Consider the following 11822-nt stretch of genomic DNA (forward strand, 5'->3'; position numbering starts at 1 on the left):
TTCTTGTTTAAGACTTGTATTTTATTTTGTCAAGTTCTACTATTTTTCATATATAGTAACATTTCTTCTTTCATGTGGATTTTTTTAACTTTGAAATTCAAATTGCGTTATCAGTGGATAGAACTACCTTCTGAACCTAACCAAGAAGCAGTTATTAAAGCGCTGTTTAGTGCAAAAGATGCCATGCTGAGGATTAGATACCATATGCGCCTGATGTTGATAACCATTGAGCACTTGTTTTTACTGTTCTCTGTTCATATGATGTTGATTTATGTCATACAAAATATGTCTTGGTGAAACGCATACCCTTGTAAATTTTTCGATTGAAAATTAGTGACTTTAATTTATCCATACCTCTTTAGGTACTACATTTCTTATCTTGTGAATAAGAATGATCATACATCTAAGTTTCACTATTTACTTGCAAATAATATAGGCCATCCCAATGATTCATACGGAAGTGTTAAGGTTGGATTCACTTTATGGTCAATCTACTTGCTATCTGTGCATTCCATAGCATGCATTGCTATAATACACTGTAGATCAAGAACTGAAAAAGTCCCATATCAAAATTTCTTGCACTACCAAGTGATTACTTTGTTAGTGTGTTGGCTTAGAAAGTACAATTTAGTACCTATATCATAAACTTGTTTCAGGGAGTTAAATATGTAAATAAACTATTCATACATTTTCAGCTAACAACTTAGGCTTTTGAGATCCGTTCATAGCATGGTTCTAGGGCCTATATGGCCAAGTGGTCTAGAGTTCAATCCTTAGCACCTTCATCCGTTTAAAAAAAATTGAATTGCAACACAAGCATGGTGGGTTGTGCATTGTCCACGCTTCAAACCTAAAGATCTCTTGCTTGAAGGGGCACATTAGACATGTTAAAATAAGATAATTTTTGTAACAGATGATACACAAAATAAGATCATTTTATTAGCCTGTTCTTGTTAAGTAGCCCTCAAACCACTGCTCACCCCATTTCAAATCAACATAAAAGCAATTGATCATTTAACATCTTCAGATTTTGGTATAGTTGATTCATGACGATAATTTAATACTTGAACCTTCTGGGGTGTATCTTCTTTTAGTATTTAGGAGTGTCACAACTCGGGTTCAGTTAAAACATAAAACAGAGTTATTATGTTTCAACTTTGTCAATTATGAACCCTTGAATCAATCAGAAAATTCATGTTTACTGAGCATAATTGCTATATTTCCCTATTCAACTCATTCAATTGTAGTCAGAGATTTGGTGTTATAAAATCATATTTCTGTTGGGTTCATTATTTAATTATTATTATTTTTGACAATTTATGACTAAAGAAGACTTATAAGTTAATTTCAATGTGTACAGATTGAACCAGAATCACAAACGCAACTTCTAGATGGTACATTGAACTTGGAAGGAGTACTGTTGGCTGGAGTGCCAGGGGCAGGAGGATTTGATGCAGTCTTTGTTGTTTCTTTGGAAAATTCAAGCAGCAATGTGACAAAAATATGGAGTTCACATAATGTTCTTGCCTTGTTGGTTAAAGAAGATCCTTGTGGCGTAGTTATTAATTTTATAACTTCTGCAAGCAATCCCATCACCATATCATCAATTTATTGGGAAAATAATTACATTTTACCAACCGTTTTAGAGAATTTAAATTTTTCTATATATCTCAATAAAAACCAAACAGGTTACTTAAGGTGTTTATATTAAAGTTGATGACTATAACATGGGAAGGCAAAAAGAAAAACCCATGTTTCTCCTCCACACAAAATAGAGCTTTTCCTGTAAATAGTGTGTTATTTTCCCTTTAATGATTTCTTAATCATAGTATTAATGCTTGACGATATAATATGTAATATTTAAAATTCAATAATTAAAAATGAGGTATATTGTATGTATAAAAAATATTCCTCCACCGGGTATATTAAATGAATTATTTTTTGTTTTATTCGCTCCGCTTCTCTTTAATCATAGTGTTACATCTTTTTTCTGTCTCTTGGATTAATCCATCACAGAAGCTATTTTATCTTTATCACTCGTCTATGGACTGTATTAATTATCCATGAATTTCTCCAATATTGAGAACCGCAGCACAGCCACAAATGGTGATTAATCTGGAAGTGAATTTACCATTTTATATATTTTAAAATGAACTTTTAAAACAAATTGTGGCATTGTATAATCCAAAGCACACTAAATTATGTTATATGAAATAATAGAAACATGTCAAAAGAAGGTAAGATTAGCAAATAATAGAAACAGCTCATAAAGGTAGAATAAGAATTAAAAAGAAATATGAAGAAGTTAAAGAGAAAGGTAAATTGGAGGCAAGTTGAACATCATGAACTCATGAATGGTGGACCCACCAAGGCAAAGTTAGGAAAATAACATCTGAAGCAAAAAAAAAAAAAGTGATAATAGAGATAATTTATATGTGAATGAGGTGAAGCATATATATGATAGATTTGTGTATCAATTTGTTCATTAGATTTCTTTGTTTATGAGAATATAACGTTGTATCCAAATTTACTGTATCATTAATTTTGTCTTCCGCCGACACTTTGTGTTTCCTCTTCATTATTAACGAACACTCCGAAAAGAAAATAACCAACTTACGTGTCATTCAACCCAAACCAAAAAGTTATAAATTTTGAAATTTATCTGTGCCTTTGATTTCTGTTTCACTACCATTCCATCTTCGCTGACATGTCAACCAACAACTGTGAGTAACTAAAGCTCTCCTTTCCTTTATTGTTTGGAATTGTACTTTATCATAGTTATTTCAATGTTTCTTTGTTAGGAATTTGTATAAAGATTTCATTTCTTTTAGATTCAAAGGTGTGAATTAGCTAGCTGAGCGTGATTGAATGGAATTAAGCTTCAATGGATTGGATACTTGCCAATAAATTATTAGTTCTTTGTGAAATTGAGTTTATTGTTATTTTGATTAGGCTTTGAAGGATTGGATGAAAGAAGAGAGAGGAAACTGAGTTTCGAGAATAATTCAGAGGATGACCGGTGGACAAGAATTGGCAGTCTGAAAAGGAGAGCACTAATGCATCAACCAAGCAGAAAAGGTGGTAGCAGGAGCAATTCCCTCTCCATTGAGGATGTTCGAGATGTTAAAGAGCTCCAAGCAGTGGATGCATTTCGACAGGCGCTTGTGTTGGATAACTTGCTACCTCCAAGAAATGATGACTACCATATGCTATTGAGGTCCCAAACACTCTTACTAGTTTTTGTTTGTGTTTTTTTCAATACAGGCCTAATGGCTCTAGCATGATCTTTTTGCATATTTTTCTGTTGATAAACGTCTGACAGAGGAAATTCACATATGGATATGACTTGTTTACCTTGTTGTATTGTTTAAAGATGAATTTAGCACATTTCTTGCAGATTCTTGAAAGCAAGGAAGTTTGATATTACTTTAGGTAATGGCACCCTGTAAGGTTCCCTGTAATCAAAATAAATAAAAAAATTACTTTATTTTTTCAAACAATTAATGTTCCCTGTAAGGTTACTTGAGGACCTTTCTATGACTCACATTTTGCTTTGATATTTAAGGTTTTTCTATCTTAGCGAGACCTTCTCTTGTATACAACTAGTTAGGGCATTGATTACTCTGAATAGAATGAATTGCCATTCTTGCCTGATACTTTCAACCAAATCTAAATGGAAAAAAATCTCGGAAAATTAGATGCACCATTAGCAATCACCGTAGAAGTACCCACAAGAACTAATATTAGTAGTCTTCCTCAGAGTCCGAGAATTGTCAAGTCTTTCCTTGATTTTTAATGACCATTCAAACATAGGGGATGGCACCTTTCGCCTAAAGTTTGATATACGGGCATATGATGGTAACTGATTGGTAGGGGGTGTTCATAGATCGAACAAGATCTAATCCAAATTCATTTATCCATTTTAACTAAATTAAATTTATTTAATTTTTTTAAAATTTATTTAAAATGGATTAAATTTAATTCATTTTGTTAATTATATTAAATTCACTTTGTCAATTACATTAAATCCATTTTGATATGGACACAGATTAACTTGGCTCGAATTGAGCCTAAACCGACTCAACCTGGATGTGGACCAACTCGGCTCGATATCGACCCGGGTTCACTCGGCTCGACATAGGAGCGGGCCCGGACGACTTGACATAGGTCCAAACGACTCGACATCGACCCCGCCCTGGACACAAACATCAACCCGAACCCGCTCGACTAGACATCAACTCGGGCTTGCTTGGCTCGACATCGGCTCAAGCCTGCTCAGCTAGGGCCCGCTCAACTTGACATCGACCTTGGCCTGCTTGGCTCAACAACGATCGAGGCCCCTTAGATTGATATCAGGCCCGAGCTCGCTGAACTCAACATAGGCCCATGCTCGCTTGGCTCAACATCGGCCCGGGCCCGGGTGACTCAACACTAGCCCAAGCCCAAACGACTCGACATCGACCAGGGCTCGCTCGGCTCGGGCTTGCTCGCCTCGACATCTACCTGGATTACTGAGCTCGACATCGGCCCAGGCCCAGACGACTCGACATCGACCTGAGCCTATTCGGCTCGAACCTTTTCGAATCAACATCGGTCGGGGCCCACTCAACTCGACATGGGAGACCACTCGACTCGACATCGACCAGGTACTGCTCAACTTGACATGGGCCTGGAACTGCTTGGCTCGACATCTGCCATGCCTTGGACACAAACATCGGCCTGAGCCCGCTCAACTAGACATCGACCCGGGCTAGCTTGGCTCGACATCGGCTTGGGCCTGCTCAGCTAGGGCCCGCTCAACTCGACATAGACCTTGGCCCGCTTGGCTTGACAATGGCCCGGGCCCACTCAAATTAATATTAGGCCCGCTGGACTCAACAAAGGTCCATGCCCACTTGGCTCAAAATCGACCCAGGTCCGCTCAACTCGACATAAGGGCTTGAACGACTCGACATCGACCAGGGCTCAAACAACTCGACATCGACCAGAACTCGCTCGGCTCAACATCTAACCAGATTGCTCAGCTCGACATTGACCTAGGCCTGGACAACTCGACATCAACCCGGGCCCGCTCGGCTCAACATTGACTCCAGCATTCTCGTCTCAACATCGACCCAGGCTTGCTCAGGTCGACATCGGCCTGGGCACGCTCAACTCAACGTGGGCCCGCTCCACTCGACATCGGCCTAGGACTGCTTGGCTCGACATCGGCCTGGGACTGCTTGGCTCGACATCTGCCCCACACTGAACGACACGACATCGACCCAAACCTAGACAACTCGACAACAACCCAAGCCTCTTTAGCTCGGGACTGCTCGAATCGAGATCAACCCAAGATTGCTCAGCTCGACATCGGCCCAAGCCTGCTTGACTCAACATGTGCCCAAGATCGTGCGACTCGACATCAACTCAGGCTCACTAGACTCGATATCATCTCATGCCCACTAGACTCGACATGGATCTGGGACTGCTTGGCTCGACATCTGCCCAGCCTTGGACACAAACATCGGCCCGAGCATGCTCGACTAGACATCGACCTGGGCTAGCTTGGCTCGACATCGACCCAGGCTAGCTTGGCTCAACATCGACCCAGGCTAGATTGGCTCAACATCGGCTTGGGCCTGCTTGACTCGACATCGACCCAGGATTACTCAGCTCGACATCGGCCCGTGACCGCTCGGCTCGACATTTGCTCAGGCCCAATCGACTCAACATGGTCCTGGGACTACTTGGCTCGACATCGGCTCGAGCCTGCTCAACTAAGGACCACTCGACTCGACATGGCTCGACATCGGCCCGATACTGCTCGACTCGACATGACCCTGGGACTGCTTGGCTCAACATCTACCCCGACCTAGACGAGTCAACTAGACATTGGCTCTAGTCAGCTCGGGTCGACATCAATTGGGGCCCCTGCTTGGCTCAACTTTGGGTCGGGCCCGCTCAACTCGACATCGACCCGAGCCCGCTCGACTCGACATTGACCCAGGGCCCGCTCATATCAACATCAGGAACATGTCGGCTCAGCTCAACATCAGCCTAGACTCGCTTTGCTCAACAATGACCTAGGCCCGCTCGGCTCGACATCAGCCCGGGCCCGGACGATCCGACATCAGCCTGGGCCTGGGCGACTTGACATCGGCCTGGGTTTGGACGACTCAACATCGACCTAGGTCCGGACGACTCGACATCGATCCGGGATCACTAGGCTCGACATCAGCTCGGGCCTGCCCGGCTCGACATTGATTTGGGATTGCTCTGCTCAACATTGGCCCGGGACCACTCGACTCGATATCAACCTGGGCCTGCTCGGCTCGACATCAACCCGCCTGCTCAACTCGATATCAACCCGAGCCTGTTCGGCTCGACATCAACCTGCCTGCTCGGCTCGACATCGACTCGGATCCGCTTATATCGACATTGGGAACGTGCCCACTCGGCTCGACATCAGCCCTGGCCCAGCCGTCTGGATATCGGCCTGGGCCGTTTCGACTCAATATCGAACCCAAAAGACTCAACTCGACATGGGGTTGGACCGGCTTCACTAGACATTTGCCTGGGCCAACTCGGCTCAATATCGGACACGATCGACACGAGTCAACTCAATATCGGCCACTCAACTCGACTTGGCCCAGGGTTGACTTGGCTCGACTTTGGCCCGGAACGACTTGGGTTGACTTTGGCCCATATCGACTTGATTCGACTTGGGCCCGGACGACTCGGTTTGACGTGGACTTGAGCCGACTTTGCTCAACCTAGACCCGGATTGGCTTGACTCCATCTGAATCGGGTCAAGTCAAAATCTAATCTAAAATGCAATTTGGATAATCCAAAAAATGTATTGAGTCTATATCTAATCCATATCCAATTAAATGGATTGGATTTAAATTTGAGATAAATGTATTTAAATAAATTAAAATTAATATGAATTTAGAAAATTATGAATTGAATTTTTTTTTCAACTCAGACTAACTTTAGCATGACGACAGATCAAGGAATACAAGGCAAAAGTAACACCTCCAAAGGTTTCTGAACAAGTATGATTTTGAGGATGTAAGTACCTATGTTTTATTTTAGAACATTTACTTTTAATATATATTCACTGTCATCATTGGCCAACAGAACGACCAGGACATACTTCAACAATGGAATCAGGATTAAGGTGACAAGACAAGTGATAAACCTCCAAGAATGTCTTCATTTCCAATAATGGGGGCCTTTCTAAACATAACACTCAAGGTATAAGGGACTTGTTCCAACATCACCAAAGACAAACTGATGTCCTGCAGTGAAATATAATGAAGACAACAAGCAAAAATTATTAATATATATAATCTCATTATGATTAGTAAGACATTTTAAGGGATGGAACCACATGCCCATGTACAAGTAGAATACATCAGTCAATCACAGACTACAATACCGAGAATCCAGAAACTCAACAAAAGGAAACACAAAAGCTTAAGACCAAAATTCACAGAATCCATAAACTGAGGTCAATTTAAATATATTTGCTTTACAAATTTCAACCTATTGACAAAAAAAATCTTAAACTACACAATTAAGAAATAACCTGGCATGGTCACTTCAAGCAACAGAACCCTGCACATAGAATCTGCAATTCCTTTGAATTATTATAAGATAATAATAAAAAGCAGAGAAAGGAAACAGACCTCATAGTCACTTCTGTGAGCACCGGGAACTTCAAGAGCTCCACGTCAAATGAATCGATGCGAGTACCAGTGCGGATGAGTCGCTGCTCCGCGTTGACGGCTGCGTGGCGTCCAAATCTCAAATCGATCCTACACCACCCAACAATACAATAGAGGATTAGTCCATTTTTAACGTCATATTCCCAGCACCCTTGTCTGTATATGCACATGCAAATCAATACGACTAAAAAAAGTTAAGATACACTTTAGCATTACCATATAAGCATACACTCTAAAATAACAATGTTAATCTAAAAAATAAAGCCATATTCGGCCATGTTCAACACAATTTTTCAACCATAAAGCAAGCAAGAACATTTTGCAAAGTTAACCAGTAAGATTAGGAGGGCCATTGCAACTGACATCAGGTACAACAATTTGATCACAGTCTGAATTCTCAAAATGACCATTTGAAAGAGAGTTTATAATCCATGCTATAAACACATATAGTGGGTCCAAACCCTAAACCCTGCCAAGAAAAAAACAACAAACCACATCAAAATAAAGATTCTACCAAATATTGCATCACCTGATTTTGAACCCATTTGCGGTTCTACTTCTTGATGTTATTGACTCTGTTTTCCAAGATCTAGAACCTCTCCCTTTTTATCTTCTTCAGTACTCTCTACATCGCACGTTTATTACTTTTCCGCTTGCCCCTCTTTCCGTTCTCAATATCCTCACATTGTTCCTTCACTTCATCCTCAACCTTCAGCACATACCTCCAACCAGAAATGCGCACAATCTCCCCCATCTCACAAAGCTTCTCCAATTGCAGACCCAGAATCGCACAAGCCTCACACCCTAAATACAAGAGAGATACGTATCATTCATAAAATCCAAACACAGACTACCAAAACAAAATCAAATTCCCACCAATTTGACCACAAAAAATCATCGTCTAACCACAACAAATCCATGTATGGCAACTAAAATAACACACATAATGCAAGAAAGAAAAAAAGAAATGGTTACCCTAAACCCACAAAAATCCTACCTTTCTTCGAAGATACACTCCGCTGGCCCCAGCCAATCTGTCAAAGAACACCTAAACACCCATTACTCAATGTCACCACCACGCCCCGCCCCGCAGCAACGGCCAACAACACACCCACTGTTCACAGCGCCTCAAGAATGCCGGAGAAACCACAAAATAAAAGCAATAAACCTCCACCACCAAAGCAAAAACGGCGACGCCACCAACAAGAGAAAGACGATCGACGACAGCAATGAAAACCACGAGAGCAGGACCAAAAATGTCGAGAACAATGAAAACCACAAGTGGACGAAAAAGAAAATTCAAAATGAATTCATTCCTCCAAAATTTGAAATTAATTGTGGACCAACAATTCATTAAAACAATTTAGGAAAATGATTTTTTAGACAATCTTTTCCTTGCGCGCCATAATACATCTCTGGGGATAGATTGCTTATGTGGCATGGGTATTTTTGTAAAATAATATTGTTGATGGGTTTGAGCGTTTTTGTAAAATAACAATTATAAAGAGAAAATTTGAATTTCGTTTCAGTTGAATCTCAGTGGAGTGTGAGTGCTGCTCAAAAGCAAGGAGAAAGTTGCGGAGACTTAGCACAATTTTATACTAAATTTTAATTTTTATGATGATAATGCATTAAGAGTATAAAATCAATTGTATTATTAGTCAATTAAAAATTATAATTAGAAGCCGTTGAACCATCATTTCTTTTTTCCACTTTATTGTGTGATTAGAAGTCATTATATTGAAATTAGAATTATAGTATGCAATTCAAAATATATTTTTAACTATTGAAAAATATGAATGGTCAGAAGAATGGAAAGTGGTTTAGAAATGGAAGAAAATGCCAAGATTCTTGATATGGCTTCTTGGGAATCCAAAGCTAACTCTAGAGGCAGAAACAACATTGTGAATCGTTAAATTTCAGATAATATATTTTCTTTAATTAATTATTGTACGTTATTGTACGCAATTATTGTACGTTATTGTATGTCATTATTGTACGTGCTCTTAATTGTTCTCATGAAGGGAATAATATTTTTATGTCATCATTTACCTATTTGTACGTTGAGTATTTAATTGACATTGGAAGTAATCCATGATGTATGATGTATTATTTTTCAATATAAGTTTTTTCTTATAAACTCTTAAATTTTGTTTCATCTCTCCTCCTATGTTTTCCTTTAGAGAAAGAATAAATTATTCATGATAAAAAATATTGAAGATTCTATCGCTTAAAATATATTTTCAGATTATGTCATTATATATGGTCAGAAGAATGGAAAGTGGTTTAGAAATGGAAGAAAATGCCAAGATTCTTGATATGGCTTCTTGGGAATCCAAAGCTAACTCTAGAGGCAGAAACAACATTGTGAATCGTTAAATTTCAGATAATATATTTTCTTTAATTAATTATTGTACGTTATTGTACGCAATTATTGTACGTTATTGTATGCCATTATTGTACGTGCTCTTAATTGTTCTCATGAAGGGAATAATATTTTTATGTCATCATTTACCTATTTGTACGTTGAGTATTTAATTGACATTGGAAGTAATCCATGATGTATTATTTTTCAATATAATTTTTTCTTATAAACTCTTAAATTTTGTTTCATTTCTCCTCCTATGCTTTCCTTTAGAGAAAGAATAAATTATTCATGATAAAAAATATTTAAGATTCTAGTTTAAAATATATTTTCAAATTATGTCATTCTATAATTGAAATTAGAATTATAGTATGCAATCCAAAATATATTTTTAACGATTGAAAAATATGAATGGTCAGAAGAATGGAAAGTGGTTTAGAAATGGAAGAAAATGCCAAGATTCTTGATATGGCTTCTTGGGAATCCAAAGCTAACTCTAGAGGCAGAAACAAATCGTTAAATTTCAGATAATATATTTTCTTTAATTAATTATTGTACGCAATTATTGTACGTTATTGTATGCCATTATTGTACGTGCTCTTAATTGTTCTCGTGAAGGGAATAATATTTTTACGTCATCATTTACCTATTTGTACGTTGAGTATTTAATTGACATTGGAAGTAATCCATGATGTATTATTTTTCAATATAAATTTTTGCTTATAAACTCTTAAATTTTGTTTCATCTCTCCTCCTATGCTTTCCTTTAGAGAAAGAATAAATTATTCATGATAAAAAATATTTAAGATTCTACAGTTTAAAATATATTTTCAGATTATGTGGAAGAGAATGCCATGATTGTTGATATGCCCGTTTGGGAATCCAAAGCTAACTCCAGAGGCAGAAACAACAATGTGAATCGTGAACTTTCAGGTAATAGATTTTCTGCATTTAATTATTGTACGTTATTGTACCTCTTAATTGTTCTCGTGAAGGGAATGACATTTTCACCATCATTATAGAAGGATCACTACAAAAAATCCAGTGACAAAATTTAGAAACAAAAAATAATTAGTTTATAATACAAACCCTTCGATTCCCCTATTCGTCTTCCGCTAATACGTATACTTTTGTGAGTATCACGGTCAGATTAGAATTTATCGATATCATATACATATTCTCCTTGTGGTATTTCAGTTACTAATAATCTTATGGATGATTACTAGTATCCCTCTTAAAATGAGGTGTCTTTTATTCAATATGTACAATGTTGTCAAATACTTATAATCACACATAGAGCCGACCAAGGGATGAAGGTTACACGAAGGATAGATAGAAGATTAATAAAAGACAAAAAATTTGCTCTGTGGTCATATTTTAAAGTTGGAATTCCAACTAGTTTCTCGGTGTCGAACAAGTATAGAAAAAATGGTATAAATATATCCCTAAATGAAGAAAGTTATCTATGATGTATTGTTATTCAATATAAGTTTTTGCTTATAAACTCTTCAGTTTTGTTTCATCTCTCTTTTTATGCTTTCCTGTAGCAAAAGAATAAATTATTCATGGGTCAAAAATTTTAAGATTCTAGAGTTTAAAATATACTTTGAGATTATGTAATTATAATTATTTAAATTGGAATTATAATATGGAATTAAAAATGTATTTTTAACTATTGGAAAATATAAATGGTGAGAAGAATGGAAAGTGGTTTAGAAATGCAAGAAAATGCCAAAATTGTATAT

At 38.0% G+C, this 11822-nt stretch overlaps 1 protein-coding gene and 1 long non-coding RNA gene across 4 annotated transcripts; one reads left to right on the forward strand and one right to left on the reverse strand.

Moving 5' to 3' along the window:
* Window positions 1–2537: 2537 nt before the first annotated feature.
* LOC137822197 (phosphatidylinositol/phosphatidylcholine transfer protein SFH6) lies at window positions 2538–3449 on the forward strand. Its single transcript, XM_068627097.2, has 3 exons — window positions 2538–2723; window positions 2953–3217; window positions 3398–3449. The coding sequence occupies exons 1-3, from the start codon at window positions 2708–2710 to the stop codon at window positions 3447–3449; spliced, it is 333 nt and encodes a 110-aa protein (XP_068483198.1). The 5' UTR covers window positions 2538–2707.
* A 3492-nt stretch (window positions 3450–6941) lies between these two features.
* Window positions 6942–9055, reverse strand: LOC137822580 (uncharacterized). Of its 3 annotated transcripts, none has more exons than XR_016515692.1 (4): window positions 8710–9055; window positions 8242–8516; window positions 7674–7868; window positions 6942–7283 (listed from the first exon to the last, which is right to left on the reverse strand). It is a non-coding gene; the product is annotated as an uncharacterized LOC137822580 (long non-coding RNA). The 3 variants fall into 3 exon arrangements; XR_011082942.2 differs by having other exon boundaries at window positions 7674–7802; window positions 8710–9053; XR_016515691.1 differs by having other exon boundaries at window positions 7674–8516.
* Between the last annotated feature and the right edge of the window lie 2767 nt (window positions 9056–11822).

Source organism: Phaseolus vulgaris, chromosome 9 (genome assembly GCF_051622355.1).
Source record: "Phaseolus vulgaris cultivar YP4 chromosome 9, ASM5162235v1, whole genome shotgun sequence".
NCBI lineage: Eukaryota > Viridiplantae > Streptophyta > Magnoliopsida > Fabales > Fabaceae > Phaseolus > Phaseolus vulgaris.

Bases quoted from the DNA above. Each gene is read 5' to 3' on its own strand.
- LOC137822197 (XM_068627097.2), top strand. The intron at 3,218-3,397 runs GTCCCAAACACT...CATTTCTTGCAG, and splicing joins GACTACCATATGCTATTGAG to ATTCTTGAAAGCAAGGAAGT.